This window comes from Triticum aestivum, chromosome 2D, assembly GCF_018294505.1.
Source record: "Triticum aestivum cultivar Chinese Spring chromosome 2D, IWGSC CS RefSeq v2.1, whole genome shotgun sequence".
Lineage (NCBI taxonomy): Eukaryota > Viridiplantae > Streptophyta > Magnoliopsida > Poales > Poaceae > Triticum > Triticum aestivum.
Genome location: NC_057799.1, coordinates 347,338,548 through 347,355,966, shown reverse-complemented (window position 1 = coordinate 347,355,966; position 17,419 = coordinate 347,338,548). Strand labels below are relative to the sequence as shown.

At 39.3% G+C, this 17,419-nt stretch overlaps 1 protein-coding gene across 1 annotated transcript; it reads right to left on the bottom strand.

The window, feature by feature from the left end:
• Positions 1-14,467: 14,467 nt before the first annotated feature.
• On the bottom strand, positions 14,468-16,751 carry LOC123053083 (40S ribosomal protein S8). The gene is made up of 5 exons (XM_044476475.1): positions 16,659-16,751; positions 16,500-16,572; positions 15,436-15,772; positions 14,825-15,009; positions 14,468-14,713 (listed from the first exon to the last, which is right to left on the bottom strand). The coding sequence occupies exons 1-5, from the start codon at positions 16,660-16,662 to the stop codon at positions 14,635-14,637; spliced, it is 678 nt and encodes a 225-aa protein (XP_044332410.1). The 5' UTR covers positions 16,663-16,751; the 3' UTR covers positions 14,468-14,634.
• Positions 16,752-17,419: the final 668 nt, after the last annotated feature.

The window sequence follows — 17,419 nt, the reverse complement described above, 5'->3', positions numbered from 1 at the left end:
GAATGTCTGCTTTGGAAGAAAACAATGATATGCATAAATCTATAGAAAATTATAATTCCGTTGATTTGATAGAAATATCCCCTTATAATTAATGTAATGCTTGCTATTCTTATGGCCATGATGCCAATATTAATGATGCTTATGGTGATGAACTTGCTATAGTTCCTTATGTTAAAAATGAAATTATTGCTATTGCATCCACACTTGATAGCTCCTTGAATGAAAATCATGATTGCAATGATGTTATGATAAATTATATTAATGTCAATTGTGCTAATAATATGCAAAGCTACAAGCTTGGGGATGCTAATTTTGCTATGTCCACTACCTATTGTAATGATCATGATTGGGGTGATGCTTATTATGATCTAGAAAATTTATTTAAGCCTCATGAGGAATATGATATTGATAATAAAGTTTGCAATAATAATATTGAAAGTGGGTTTGGAAGAGCGTCAAATTTAGGTAATAACAATCCCACATATTTGGAGAGTGTTTAATCTTATGAAATTTTTGATAAAAGTGGGTTTGGAGAGGTCATGACTTTAGTTGATGTAAATCCCACTACCTTGGAAGGTTGTAAAACTTTTATGCTTGTGGATCATGAAGAGAATATTTTATATGATACTATATTTTTACAATTTGATCATGATCCCAAAAGTAATTATTATGAGAGAGGAAAATATGGTTGTAGAAATCTTCATGTTACTAAATTACCTCTCTTCATGGTGAAATCGTTATTGTTTCTTTCTTCTTGGTTGCATATGCTAGATATTTAGTGTCTTGATAATTTGTTTGATTATAAAATGCATATGCATAGGAAGAGATTTAGACTTAAATGTGTTTGTCATATGTTTCATGATGCTCTCTTTGTGTTTCAATTATTATCTTTCGTGTGAGCATCGTTGAAATCTTAAGCCTATCTTAATGGCTATAAAGAAAGAGATTGTTGGGAGACAACCCAATAACTTTTTGTTTTACTTTCTATTATTTAATAAATAATTAGTGTTTGTGCCAAGTAAAGCCTTTAGGATGGTTTGGTTGATAGTTGATTTGATTCTATGCATTAACAGAAACATTTGCATCTAGTAGCAGAATTGTTGAAAATCACTGGAGCGACGAAAAATTCTGAATTTTTTGCACATGATTGATATACAAATTTCCCACGTTTTCCTAATTCTTAAGAATTTTTGAAGTTACAGAAGTATGGTCAAAGTTCAGAATACTACAGACTGTTCTGTTTTTTACATATTCTATTTTCGTTGCATTGTGTGCTTATTTTGATGAATCTATGGATGGTATCGGGGGGTATAAGCCATGGTAAAGTTAGAATACAGTAGGTATAATGCAATAATAAAATATGATTGGGTTTGCAACAGTACTTAAAGTGGTGATTTGCTTTATTATACTAACGGATCTCACGAAGGTTTTGTTAAGTTTTGTGTGATTGAAGTTTTCAAGTTTTGGATGAGATCACGATGGATGAAGGAATAAGGAGTGACAATATCCTAAGCTTGGGGATACCCAAGGCAATATTCAAGGAAGTACCAAGCAACTAAGCTTGGGGATGCCCCGGAAGGCATCCCCTCTTTCTTCTAACAACCATCGGTAATTTTACTTGGAGCTATACTTTTATTCATCACATATCATGAGTTTTGCTTGGAGAGTCTTGTATTATATGAGTATTTGCTTGTTTTGCTTATTAGTTTGGCACAATCATCCTTGCTGGACACACCTATTTGAGAGAGCCATAATGATGCTATGATTTGTTAGAATTGCTTTGCTCTATGTGCTTCATATAAAAAATTTGATCTAGGGAATTGCTCTAGTGCTTCACTTATATCTTTTTGAGCACGGTGGTGGTTTAATTTTTGAAGAAATACTCTCATGCTTCACTTAGATCATTTTGAGAGTTAGTAATTTTTTTGAAGAAATGCTCTCATTCTTCACTTATATCATTTTGAGAGTTAGTGAAATTAAAAAAATGCTCTCATGCTTCATTTAGATTATTTTGAGAGTTAGATTTTTTTTTTGAATAAATATCCTCTCATGCTTCACTTATATTATTTTGAGAGTTGAAAATTTGGAAGAAATATTTATGCTCTCGTGCTTCACTTAAATTTATTTGAGAGCTTGCTATTAGCAATGGTAATTTGCTTAAGATGTGAATATAGTCCCAATGTGATAGATATCCAAGAGGGATATAATAAAAACTTTCATAAACATCATTGGATATCAATACTTGATTCCCTGCAATATTTTTGCGATATGGAGATAGTAATATGTGAGTCATGTTGGTGAGTAATTATGCTTTAGTAAGAATATTGGTGTTAAGGTTTGTGATTCCCTATGCAAGTGATGCGGCTTGAACTACGTCGGTATTTCCCCAAAGAGGAAGGGACGATGCAGCACAGCTACAGTAGGTATTTCCCTCAGCGATGAGATCAAGGTTATCGAACCAGTAGAGAACCAAGCAACACTATGTAAATGGTACCTGCACACAAAGAACAAATACTTGCAACCCGGCGTGTTAAAGGGGTTATCAATCCCTTTCGGGTAACGGTGCCAGAAATTGCTAAGTTGTAGGGATAAAATTGTGATAGATTACATAGATAGATCTCAATAAAGCGCGGAATAAAATAGAGTGCAACAAAGTATTTTTGGGGTTTTGATAATATAGATCTAAAAATAAAATAAAAGGGAAATAGCAATGTAGATATGAAAATATATGATGAGAAAATAGACCCGGGGGTCGTAGATTTCACTAGTGGCTTCTCTCGAGAAAAAGAGCAAACGGTGGGTAAACAAATTACTGTTGGGCAATTGATAGAACCTCAAATAATTATGGCGATATCCAGGCAATGATCATTGTATAGGCATCACGTCCAAGATCAGTAGACCGACTCCTGCCTGCATCTACTACTATTACTCCACACATCGACCGCTATCCAGCATGCATCTAGTGTATTAAGTTCATGGAGAAACGGAGTAATGCAATAAGAACGATGACATGATGTAGACAAGTTCTATTCATGTAGGAATAGACCCCATCTTGTTATCCTTAATAGCAACGATACATACGTGTCATTTCCCCTTCTGTCACTGGGATTGAGCACCGTAAGATCGAACCCATCACAAAGAACCTCTTCCCATGGCAAGAAAAATCGATTTAGTTGGCCTAACTAAACCAAAGATTCGGAGAAGAAATACGAGGCTATGAGTAATCATGCATATAAGAGATCAAAACTCACATAACTATCATGGATAAAATAGATCTGATCATAAACTCAAAGTTCATCGGATCCCAACAAACACACCGCAAAAGAGTTACATCAAATAGATATACAAGAAACCATTGTATTGAGAATCAAAAGAAAGAGAGGAAGCCATCTAGCTACTAACTATGGACCCGAAGGTCCACAATGAACTACTCACGCATCATCGGAGAGGCACCAATGAGGATGATGAACCCCTCCGTGATGGTGTCTAGATTGGATCTGATGTTTCTGGTACTTGCGGCGGCTGGAATTGTGTTTCGTCGACTCCCCTAGGGTTTTTGGAATATTGGGGTATTTATAGAGCAAAGAGGTGGTGCGGGAGGCCACTGAGGTGGGCACAACCCACCAGGGCGCGCTTGGGCCCCCAGGCGCGCCCAGGTGGGTTGTGCCCCCCTCGGGGCACCCCTCTAGTACTTCTTTGGCCCATCCTGTGTCTTGTGGTCCAGAAAAATTCTCCAAAATTTTTTGCTGCGTTTGGACTCTGTTAGGTATTGATTTTCTGTGAAGTAAAAAACAAGCAAAAAAACAGCAACTCGCACTAGGCACTATGTCAATAGGTTAGTCCCAAAAATGATTGTAACACATCCAAGATTGATAATATAACAACATGGAACAATCAAAAATTATAGATACATTGGATACGTATCAGCATCCCCAAGCTTAATTCCTGCTCGTCCTCGAGTAGGTAAATGATAAAAATAGAATTTTTGATGTGGAATGCTGCCTATCATGTTCATCACATATTCTTTTCTTTTGTAGCATGGACATTTGGACTTTTATATGATTCAAAGCAATAGTCTAGTTTTGACATGAAGACTTCAATACTCAAGCATATCAACAAGCAACCATATCTTTCAAAATATCAACACTAAAGCAAGTTATCCCTAGCCCATTATGCTCAATAATTGATCCATTCATGAAACACACTCGCATATTAGCTACACCCAATGCTCAAGTACGGTCATAGTGCCCCTTGGTTGGTGCTTTATAAGAGAAGATGGAGACTCAAAAAATAAAAATTGCATAAGTAAAAAAAAAGGCCCTCGCAGAGGGAAGTAGGTATTTGTAGAGGTGCTAGAGCTCAAAGCGAAAAAGATAGAGATAAAACATTTTGGGTGGCATGCCTTTCCTGTCAACGAAAATGATCGAGTGGTTCCCAATACTTTCCATGGTAGATATATCATAGGCGGTTCCCAAACAGAAAATAAAGTTTATTCCTTTTTCCACCATACTTTCACATTCCACGGCTAACCGAATCCACGGGTGTCGTCCATACCAACACTTTCCAAGGACTTTATTATTTGACAACATAAAGTAAATTCATTTTTCATTTCGGGACTGGGCATCCCTAATACCTTTGTCGTACTCTCGTGCAATGACAAGTGAATAAACACTCATCTTGAGAATAACACATCTAGCATGGAAAAATATCAGACACCCCCTACCGTTTCATGAGCGGTACAAGCACACAAAAAGGAAATTTATTTTGAAGATTAGAGATGGCACATACAAATTTTCCTAGAACGGCAAAAGAATACCGCATATAGGTAGGTATAGTGGACTCATATGGCAAAACTGGTTTAAGGATTTTGGATGCACAAGTAATAATCATACTTAGTACAAGTGAAGGCTAGCAAAAGATTGAGAAGCATCCAACAAAGAAACGAAAAATCTCATAAGCGAGCATTAAGCATAACTAACACCGAATAATGCACCACAAGTAGGATGTAATTTCATTGCATAACTATTGACTTTCGTGCTTGCATAGGGAATCACAAACCTTAACATCAATATTCTTACTAAACCATAATTACTCATCAACATGACTCACATATCATTGTCATCATATCGCAAAAGTATTACAAAGAATCAAGTTTATTTTGTCCAATGATCTTCATAAAAGTTCTTATTATATCCTTCTTGAATATCTATCACTTTGGGACTAGTTTCATATGTTGCTTTTTAAAAGCTCAAACAAATCTAAGTGAAGAACATGAGCATAAAAATTTTCTTCTCTCATAATATTATAAGTGAAGCATGAGAGAGTTTCTAAATTTTTTTACTAACTCTCAAATAAATCTAAGTGAAGCATGAGAGCCTTTATTCAAAAATAATAAAGCACACCGTACTCAAAAATATGTAAGTGAAGGACTAGAGCAATTCCATAGCTCAAAAAATTTAAGTGAAGCACATAGAGCAATTCTAACAAATCATAGTGTAATTTTGACTCTCTCAAATAGGTGCGTTCAGCAAAGATACTTGACTTAAACTAAAAAGGAAAACAAGCAAAGACTCATATAATACAAGACGCTCCAAGCAAAACTCGGGATATGTGACGAATAAAAATATAGTTCCAAGTAAAATGCCGGTGGTCGTTAGAAGAAAGAGGGGATGCCACTCGGGGCATCCCCAAGCTTAGTTGATTGCTTCTTTTTTAGATAATAGCTGGGATGCCATGGGGCATCCCCATGCTTAAGCTCTTCTTACTCATTATTCCTTCATCCATCGTGATCTCACCCAAAACTTGAAAACTTCAATCACACAAAACTCAACAAATCCTTTGTGAGATCCGTTATAACAAAGCAAATTACTACTCTAAGTATTGTTGCAAACCCATTCATATTTTATTTTTGCATTATATCTACTGTGTTCCAACTTTACCATGGCTTATACCCTCTAATACAAACCATAGATTCATTAAAATAAGCACACAACGCAAAGAAAACAGAATCTGTCAAAAACAGAACAGTTTGTAACAATTTGAAAACTTGGAATACTTCTATAACTCCAAAAATTCTGAAAAATTAGGACAATGTAGGAAATTTGTATATCAATCTTGTGTACAAAAATCAGGATTTATCTCGCTTCTGTGTATTTTCAAAATTGTTTTACTTGACGCAAAAGTTTTTGTTTTTCAACAAGATCAAATCAACTATCACCCAACATGATCCTAAAGGCTTTGCTTGGCACAAAAACTAACTAAAACATTAAAAAAAACTCAATCATAACAGTAGCATAATTGTGCAAACACTCAAGAACAGAAAGAAAAAGACAAAAATAAATTGTATTCATTGGGTTGCCTCCCAACAAGCGCTATCGTTTTATGCCCCTAGCTAGGCATAATGCATAGATTCAAGTATTGTCATCTTTAGTTTCCGACTCCTCAATCAAACACTTAGAATTCTTTAAGGATTTGGCATACAAATTTTCAATAAAAATACTCCTAGGAACAAATTTGAAGAATTCATTTTTGCAAGTAGGGTCTTTAATCACTTCAACAAAGTTATTGTGAATACTAATCATTTTAAGATCTTCTTTGTTAGAAGTTGTACCCTTGTTTTTAGTGACTTGAATAATATTGCCAATTTTTATAGGAGTTTTTTCAATAGTTTTAGCGGAAGAAAAAGCCGTGCTTAAATTACTAAAAATTTCTTCCAACTTATCTATTGTAGCGGGGCTCTACTCTATTCTTTCGTTGAATGCGGGCTCCTTTTCTTTTAGTACCTTAAGAGCATCTCCCACTTTTGACCCGATTCTATTAGCAAGATTGTGCATCCTTTTATCTCATTTTTCAATATTTTCATCAGTGAGCATTTTCTTTTCAATAGCATCTAACCTTTCCATAACATGCTCGAGAGTTAAAGTTGTTTCATTAACCATAAGAAGGGGAGATCCCACTAAATTTCCCATAGCATTAAAAGCATCTAGCTAAGGACACATCAAAAAGTTCCCACCGGTAATTGTATCAAGAACGAATCTAGACCAAGTAGCGATGCCCACATAAAAGCAGCGAAGAAGAACAACGGTAGATTGCTTACGAATAGATCTATTATGAGTATTGCAAATCCTATACCAAGCATCTTTTAAATTCTTCCCTCCCCTTTGTTTGAAGTTAAGAACCTCGTTCTCGGGAGTGCACGATAGAGGAATAACTATCCATAACGATTAAAAAGTGCCAACATTATTGCACACGAAAAACAGATCTGACGAGAAAACGGCGAACGAAAAAGAGGGCGAATAAAACGAAAAAAAAATGTGAAGTGGGGAGATGAAAATGAGAGGCAAATGGCAAATAATGTAAATTGCAAGGAGATGAGATTTGTGATTAGGAACCTGATTGATGTTGATGATGTCTCCCCGGCAACGGCGCCAGAAATTCCTTTTGATGTGGCTTGAACTACGTCGGTATTTCCCCAAAGAGGAAGGGATGATGCAGCACAGCTACGGTAGGTATTTCCCTCAGTGATGAGACCAAGGTTATCGAACCAGTAGGAGAACCAAGCAACACTATGTAAACGGTACCTGCACACAAAGAACAAATACTTGCAACCCGACGTGTTAAAGGGGTTGTCAATCCCTTTCGGGTAACGGTGCCAGAAATTGCTAAGTTGTAGGGATAAAAATGTGATAGATTGGATAGATAGATCTCGATAAAACACGAAATAAAATAAAGTGCAACAAAGTATTTTTTGGTTTTTGATAATATAGATCTGGAAATAAAAGATGCAAATAAAAGAAAAGGCAAATAACAATGTAGATCTGAAAATATATGATGAGAAAATAGACCCGGGGGCCATAGATTTCACTAGTGGCTTCTCTCGAGAAAAATAGTAAACAGTGGGTAAACAAATTACTGTTGGGCAATTGGTAGAACTTCAAATAATTATGGTGATATCCAAGCAATGATCATTATATAGGCATCACGTCCAAGATTAGTAAACCGACTCCTGCCTGCATCTACTACTATTACTCCACACATCGACCGCTATCTAGCATGCATCTAGTGTATTAAGTTCATGGAGAAACGGAGTAATGCAATAAGAATGATGACATGATGTAGACAAGATCTACTCATGTAGGAATAGACCCCATCTTGCCTTAATAGCAATGATACATACGTGTCAGTTCCCCTTCTATCACTGGGATTGAGCACCGTAAGATCGAACCCATCACAAAGCACCTCTTCCGATGGCACGAAAAATCGATCTAGTCGGCCTAACTAAACCAAAGATTCGAATAAGAAATACGAGGCTATAAGTAATCATGCATATAAGAGATCAAAACTCAAACAACTTTGATGGATAAAAATAGATCTGATCATAAACTCAAAGTTCATCGGATCCCAACAAACACACCGCAAAAGGGTTACATCAAATAGATCTACAAGAGACCATTGTATTGAGAATCCAAAGAGAGAGAGAGAGAGGAAGCCATCTAGCTACTAACTACGGACCCGAAGGTCTACAATGAACTACTAACGCATCATCGGAGAGGCACCAATGAGGATGATGAACCCCTGTGTGATGGTGTCTAGATTGGATCTGATGTTTCTGGTATTTGTGGCGGCTGGAATTGTGTTTCGTTGACTCCCTAGGGTTTTTGGAATATTGGGGTATTTATAGAGCAAAGAGGCGGTGCGGGAGGCCACCGAGGTGGGCACAACCCACCAGGGCGCGCCTGGGCCCCCAGCTGCGCCCAGGTGGGTTGTGCCCCCCTCGGGGCAACCCTCTGGTACTTCTTTGGCCCATCATGTGTCTTCTGGCCCAGAAAATTTCTCCAAAAAGTTTTGCTGCGTTTGGACTCCGTTTGGCATTGATTTTCTGTGAAGTAAAAAATAAGCAAAAAAACATCAACTGGCACTTGGCACTATGTCAATAGGTTAGTCCCAAAAAATGATATAAAGTTGCTATAAAATGACTGTAAAACATCCAAGATTGATAATATAACAACATGGAATAATCAAAAATTATAGATACGTTGGAGACGTATCAGCATCCCCAAGCTTAATTCCTGCTCGTCCTCGAGTAGCTAGATGATAAAAACAATTTTTTTGATGTGGAATGTTGTCTATCATGGTCATCACATATTCTTTTCTTTTGTAGCATGGACATTTGTACTTTTATATGATTCAAAGCAATAGTGTAGTTTTGATATGAAGACTTCAATACTCAAGCATATCAACAAGCAACCATGTCTTTCAAAATATCAACACTAAAGCAAGTTATCCCTAGCCCATTATACTCAATAATTGATCCATTCATGAAACACACTCGCATATTAGCTACACCCAATTCTCAAGTACAATCGTAGTGCCCCTTAGTTGGTGCTTTATAAGAGAAGATGGAGACTCAAAAAATAAAAATTGCATAAAGTAAAAAAAAGGCCCTTCGCAGAGGGAAGTAGGTATTTGTAGAGGTGCTAGAGCTCAAAGCGAAAAAGATAGAGATAAAACATTTTGGGTGGCATGCCTTTCCTGTCAACGAAAACGATCGAGTAGTTCCCAATACTTTCCATGCTAGATATATCATAGGCGGTTCCCATACTTTCACATTCCACGGCTAACCGAATCCATGGGTGTCGTCCATACCAACACTTTCCAAGGAATTTATTATTTGACAACATAAAGTAAATTCATTTTTCATTTCGGGACTGGGCATCCCTAATACATTTGTCGTACTCTCGTGCAATGACAAGTGAATACACACTCATCTTTAGAATAACACATCTAGCATGGAAAAATATCAGACACCCCCTACTGTCTCATGAGCGGTACGAGCACACAAAAAGGAAATTTATTTTGAAGATTAGAGATGGCACATACAAATTTGCTTAGAACGACAAAAGAATACCGCATATAGGTAGGTATAGTGGACTCATATGGCAAAACTGGTTTAAGGATTTTGGATGCACAAGTAGTAATCATTAGTACAAGTGAAGGCTAGCAAATTATTGAGAAGCATCCAACCAAGAAAGGAAAAATCTCATAAGCGAACATTAAGCATAACTAACACCGAATAATGCACCACAAGTAGGATGTAATTTCATTGCATAACTATTGACTTTCGTGCTTGCATAGGGAATCACAAACCTTAACATCAATATTCTTACTAAACCATAATTACTCATCAACATGACTCACATAGCATTATCATCATATCGCAAAACTATTACAAAGAATCAAGTTTATTTAATCCAATGATCTTCATGAAAGTTTTTATTATATCCTTCTTGAATATCTATCACTTTGGGACTAGTTTCATATGTTACTTTTTAAAAGCTCAAACAAATCTAAATGAAGAACATGAGCATAAAAATTTCTTCTCTCAAAATAATATAAGTGAAGCATGAGAGAGTTTCTAATTTTTTTTACTAACTCTCAAATAAATCTAAGTGAAGCATGAGAGCCTTTCTTCAAAATACTAAAGCACACCGTATTATGTTTTCTCTGAACTATTTTATGCATGACTATTGTAGCCTCGTATTTCTTCTTCGGGTTATTGGTTTGGTTTGGCCAACTAGATTGATTTTTTTGACATGGGAAGAGGTGCTTTGTGATGGGTTCGATCTTGCGGTGCTCAATCTCAGTGATAGAAGGAGACATGACATGCATGTATCGTTGCTATTAAGGGTAACAAGATGGGGTTTATTTATACATGAGTTTGTCTTGTCTACATCATGTCATCTTGCCTAATGCATTACTCCGTTTTCCATGAACTTAATACACTAGATGCATGCTGGATAGCGGTCGATGTGTGGAGTAATAGTAGTAGATGCATGATGCCTATATACATGATCATTGCCTTGGATATCGTCATAATTATTTGCTTTTTTGTCAATTGCCCAACAATAATTTGTTTACCCACCGTATGCTATTTTCTCGAGAGAAGCCTCTAGTGAAAACTACGGCCCCCGGGTCTATTTCCTATCATATTAAAACCAAAAATACCTTGCTACATTTTTTCTTTATTTATTTTATTTTTTGTTTTAGTTAGATCTATTTATCAAATCTCATACAATTTAATCTATCTCAATACCGTTGAGGGACTGACAACCCATTTACGCGTTGGTTTGCAAGTATTTGTTGTTTGTGTGCATGTGCTGTTTACGTAGTGTTGCTTAGTTCTCCTACTAGATTCATAACCTTGGTTTCATAACTAAGGGAAATACTTATCGCTGTTGTGTTGCATCATCCCCTCCTCTTCGGGGAAATACCAACGCAGATTACAAGCAATCGAGAACTCCACAGAACCACATGATTACAATGGATACCACAGGCATACATGCATGACTAACAACACTATTGAGTTTGTATTAATCCTAGTAATGTGCATGATATGTGAAGATAGTTGTTTATACAATTGAAATTGAAACCAACATAGATCAAGAAGTTACAACACCAAACTAGTTAAATAAACAAGTATAAAACAGAGAAACAACCAAAATAACAGTAACCTGAAATTGGATTTTTCTTCGTGTTTCATATAATATTTGCATGATGGGAAGATACCGAGAGAGGATTTAACAACATCGAAAGCCATGCTCGCTAAACTATGGATGATTGATGGTGCTTTGTCCGCAAGAATAGGTGTGCTACTAATGCCTATTAGAGTTGGGGTTCCCCGTGGCGGCCATGGTGCTTTGGGCACTGGAGTTGCCATAGTAACTGCTCGTGTTGGGTGCTTTGTGGTGGAGATGGTTTTGTGTCAACTGGAACTACATTACTATCTACTGGGGTTGGGGTTAGATGGGGTGTAACTGGTCCTATGTTCATCGGAGTAAGGGTACTATATGCGAGAGTGTGGGTTATGTGTCGTGGGGCCGGTTGTTGGGAAATACAATCGGGTGCTATCTGCATCGACAGGTAGCACTGTCTTTTCTGAAGACCGTGTTTTTTACTTCGTTAGATATTGTCATCACCCCCTCTAATTCAAATGGTTGATAAGCAAGAAAAGTAATTGAATGTATAAAAATCATATGATAGACAAATGCAATAGGTAGTGGGGGAAAGAGGGCATGAAATATTCCACATATATTTTTTCTAACTAAGCACGATAGCATGACACAATTTCACATATACGATGTCTAACTAAACATGATAGGATGACATAATTCATATATATGATGTCTAACTAAACAGGATGACATGACATAATTATATGATGTCTTACTAAACAGGTTGACATGACATAATTCATATATGTTGTCTAAGTAAACAGGATGGCATGATATAATTCACATATATAATTTATATACTAAGTAGATGACATTCACATATATGATGTCTAAACTAAGCAATACAGACAGGAGTACTATAACCCTCCCAAATTAGGGCATACACCTTGGGGGGATATGACTGATTATTTGTCTCTGAATACTTCTTTGATGAGCTATGCATAACCGACCGGACATCTGCTTCGACGGGTTGTACTGTCTGCTCTAAAGACCTTGTTTTCACTCCAGATATTTTTCATCGCCCACTCAAATGGCTGATTCACGGGAATAGTAGTTGCATGTACAAACATTGTCATCAAATAGAATACGTAATTGAAAAAAATGATGACATGACATAATTCGCATATATGATGCCTGACTAAATATGATCACATTGCATAATTTACATATATGATGTCTGGCTATGACATTGCATAATGCACATATTACTCCTATAAAGGATGTTGGAGTACCCGCCTTCCTAGGGGGCTTCGAGGGTGAGAGAGCCTTCTGCGCCATCCATTTTCGGATGGCTAGCTGCGGGCCTCTCGCGTGCTATGCGTGCCATCCGATCAGCCCTGACGGCGTGCTCCTAGGCGACCCGCCTCCGCGGTTCATGACGGGTGGACTGTGGGGCATTCCTGTGGCCACCGTCATTGGGCGGCTTCAGCGCGCCCGCAAGTTGCCTTTCTTGCGGTGCCCCACACGCGATGGGCCAACCGGACTCGCTTGTCCGTGTGTACGCCATGGGTGGGTATGACGGCACGCAGTCGGATGGCTCGGGCGAGCAAGTGTCCGACCCGTCCGTTTCGAGGCGGCGTGCCGCGGGGTCTTCTTGGGGGCTCTCCGCATCATTCGATCCGTTCGGGCAGCACGGACCCGGGCGCCCCTTCTCCTCGGTCCATGACGGGTGGACCGTCGCGCCCATGAGAAACGCGACGCGCCGGCCGAGATGGCATGTCGGTGTGTATGCCCCAGGTGGGTGCGTCGCTCGCAGGCCCCTATGTTAGAGTTGTTCCCTCGCCCAAGTCGTCTGCCTGTGTGTCCTCCTACCCGGGCTGGTTCGGTCACGCCAGCCGCGGGGGGGGGGGGGGGGGGGGGGTGGGCTCTACGCGGGTGGTTCGCTTGCCCGAGCCGGGTGCTTGCGTGGAGAGCAGCCCCGGCCGTCAGTAGCGTTCGCCCCGTGAAGGGTTATTTTGGGGAAGGAAGGAAACTCAAGACTCAAGCGAGAAGCAGGAGCAAGAAAAAGAAGAAAAGGAGGAATGCAAAAATTGCACTACATGACAATTCATTCCACCCCATCGCACAATTCAAACCGCCTAGGAGCTGGGTGAAAAGGCCTCTGATGCCCTTTTGTTCCTGGACTATATATTTCGTGCATCTCAATTTTTAGGGTTATGAAAGCATAAGAACTATTTGAGGGCTTTGCTCGTCTATCACTTATTTCATTGTGAAATAAGGAAATGCGCATATCCCTCCTTTTTCTCTAATTCGAGCGAGAGTAAAGGCACAACTTCCTCATCTTTGCTTTATAGGATATACTCCCTCCGTCCGAAAATACGTCATCAAAATAAATAAAAAGAGATGTATCTAGAACTAAAATACATCTAAATACATCCCCTTTTATCCATTTTGATGTATTTCCGGAGCTCTAGCTATCTGATCCAACAGTTCTTCCACCTTGCCCGCAATCTGGGAGGATTATTATGAGATGGAGAAGCTTTCACCTAGACCCCGGTTAAGTCGTTTCTTGAAGGGCATAGTCAGGATAATTAGGTTCATTTGGATTTTTATTGGTTTCCACTCGATGGGACCCATAGTCAGGATTAAAGGAGTTGGGGCAAGTTAATTAGAGTACTAAATATTTGAAGATCCATCTTGAAGCAAGACATCCATCCAAGCAACACAGATGTATATTCTATTAAACTGATTCATACCTCCAATAATGTAAACCGCCTAGCACAAAATCAATAGGCGCAGCCTGGGTTAGTTGCGGAGAGATCGGGATGCCCGAAGAGAAGGAAATTGCTTTACTTCCATGACGAGGGATTTCAGATACGATGAAGCTCATTTGCAACTGCAAAAACCACACAAACCAAACTACATCCTGGAAGGCAAAACTTGCATCAAATCAACATGGAGACGCGAGAACAAAATTTCACTTAACAGATGAAAATACTGCAAGGTAGAACAACACATAATAGAATCTGGATAGCTTTAGATCACAACCAAAACAGGCAAAACATTCTCAGTTCAACCTAGGACTCGAACAGTTTACAGAAAATGGTGTTCAGTATGTCTGCAAACATGACATGGACGCAACATCTAAGAAAATCCAACGAGTAACATGCAGCAGCTCTTCGGCCTAAGCTGTGGCACCCTTGCCCTTCTTCTTCTGGAGCTTCCTCATGTAGAACTCCAGCTCCTTGCCCTCCAGGATGTACCTGTAGTTTCAAGACACAAAAGTATTAACACCATAGCTAACAAGAAATTGTAGAGTACTGTTTAGAATTTAATGTACAAAGGGTGATGAACAGATGAACTGTGATGCTTACCCATCAGCTCTGCCACACTGTCCAGGGCGAGACGAAATGCAGGCCAGCAGCCTTCCACCACTGAACTGCTCCTCAATGTGCGAGTCCAGTGTACGTCCCTGCTGGCGCTTCTCAAGCTTCCTCTGGACATTGTTGCTCTTCTTTGCTTCCTCTGTGGCAGCAGCAGCAACCTCAGCCTCTTGTCCCTGAGAATAAGAAAATCACACAAAGCAAGCATAAGCAGTGAGCAGGGATAAGACTGGATCAGGGATTGGATACAATCAAAGGGAAAAAGGGCATAATATAAACTAGGGGTCTTGAAACATTATTGGCAAAATGCAACCACTAAAATAAGATGTTCAAAACATAAAAGTAAGTATCTACAAAGACCAATTTAAGGAATTTATTCATGAATGAAATACAATGAGCAAGGAGGCCGGATAAACAAGTTGGAACTAACAGTCCAGAATGAAAGGATACTAATGCATGCAACCAGAATTAAAAAAGAATTGGTACTTCTGCTACAACTACCAAACTGAATATCATTTCAACGAAGTAGCACATCCTAAACAAGCTATACAGTATTACCAACCTCAGGATACAGAATTGAAATACAGAAACAGGAATAATACCTCAGCAGCTTCCTTCTTGGCAGCTGCAGCAGCTTTCTTCTTCCTACCGATTTCAACTCCATAATGAGTCAGGTACCACTGTTTGAAAGGGGCTGCATCAACTTGCACAATGGCATTCTTGACAAGGGTCTGAGTCCTCACAAGCTCATTGTTCGACGAATTGTAAACCACATCCAGGAGACGGGTCTTGCGGGTCACAGCCTCACTACCCCATGAGAAGTTACCAGTGTCAAGACGGAGAGCCCTCCACTTCACGTTACCTCCGCGAACACGGACCCTCCTCACTGTCTTGTTGCTCGAAAGCTTAGTGTTGGCTGGCTGGCGGCCGAGCTCATACCTGATAAAAGATGAAGGACAAAGTAAGATTCATAACAAAGTGTAAAGTTCTTGCAAGGTCTCAGCCAGCCTAAGAGTTGATCAGTACATTTGTTCAAATCATCAAATTTGCATATTCCAAAATGAAACAGAACCAAGTGCGGATATGGCTAAGAATAACTCGCAGAATACAAAATAAAAAACATGTTTACGTATAGACAACATCATGTCTGAACACAGAATATTGTAAGTATGGACGCTTTGGACATTCCGAAGCAAGAATACTGTATCACAAAACTTGTACTTCAAAACAACGATCGAAACAGCAGTATCACTACAAAAATGAGTGACGGACCCAGTCATATTGCCAACATCAAGTTCACGTTAGTTACAGCAAATTAACATGAACACACCAGAAGTTCGCATGTCGCCAAAACCATAGATGTGCGTAAACGAATGAAGGTTGTCAAGTCACCAGAAAGCGGAATACCCGCGCTACTCGCGTAATTACCAGGCTAGTTACCACCAAGCTATCATACGAGATCTAGAAAATGCTAGTTACCGAGCTATCATACAAGAGTTCAGACGCGTCGAATAAATGAATAAACCCAGATATCCACCGCAGCAACGACAATTTATCCACGCCCGATCTAAGTAAACACGGATCTAACCTACCTAGAACCTCCACACATCTTCACGAACCGTAAGGGAAGGGGGGAGGGGAAGGGGGGAAGGGGATTCGCTCTTACTTTCGCTTCTTCCTCCAAGCCTTCTGCTTCCCACCGGTGGCCCGGCGCTTGTGCATGGAGTCACGCGAGATACCTGCAGAACCACCATGGCGGCGATAAGCATCGTGCAAACCAGGCAGCCTCCGAGGGAACAACGAATAGCAGATCGGCGGAGCTTACCCATGGTGGCGTCGGTTGCTTGGCTCCGCTGCTGATTCGCCTGCGCGCCGCCGCAGCTTTGGTTTGGTCTCGCAAGGAGGAAGGACGGGAACCCTGAGGGGGGTCGGGATTAAATAGGAAGGCATCCGGGCTTAGGGTTTACTCACAGGTGGGCCGCGAATGGTCCAAAGGTGCACCATGGGCTAAAGCGCGCGGTCTAGTCGGCCTTCGTCACCAAGCCCAAATGAGCAGACAGGACGCAACTTCGAAAAAAATGTACAGAGCACGCTACATAGTTGGCCCATGTCAGAAAAAAGAAAGTACATTTTTCATTGAGACCTCCTAGTCAGCGCCAGAAGCGTCCGCTCGCTTCCTTAGTACTCCCTCCGTCCGGAAAAAAGTTTGTCCCAAACTTATTCCTCAAATAAATGTATCTAGCACTAACTTGATACTACATACATTCATTTGAGAGATAAACTTTTTTAGACGAAGGGATTACGTTCCTGGATTTTGTTTTTTATTTTGTTTTGCATTTTTATTTTTTATTTTTTAAACTATAATACATATATTTCGAAAAAATACTTAATTTTGAAAAAAGTGTGTGTGCAGCGTTAAAAATATGTTGGTGCGGCTTTTAGAAAATGTTGGTAGCATTTCAAAAAATGTCTCACAACGTATTGAAAAAATTAACACATGTTCGAACAACAATGTTCAAAAACATGTGTTTGTAAAAATGTTAATCGGGCATTTGAAAAATGTTAAACGTATATAAAGAATGTTCC

Coding starts and splice junctions, on each gene's coding strand:
- LOC123053083 (XM_044476475.1), bottom strand. Junction 15,773..16,499: donor GCTTGGAGGAAGAAGCGAAA/GTAAGAGCGAAT, acceptor ATCTTTTATCAG/GTATGAGCTCGGCCGCCAGC. Junction 15,010..15,435: donor CCAAGAAGGAAGCTGCTGAG/GTATTATTCCTG, acceptor TCTTATTCTCAG/GGACAAGAGGCTGAGGTTGC.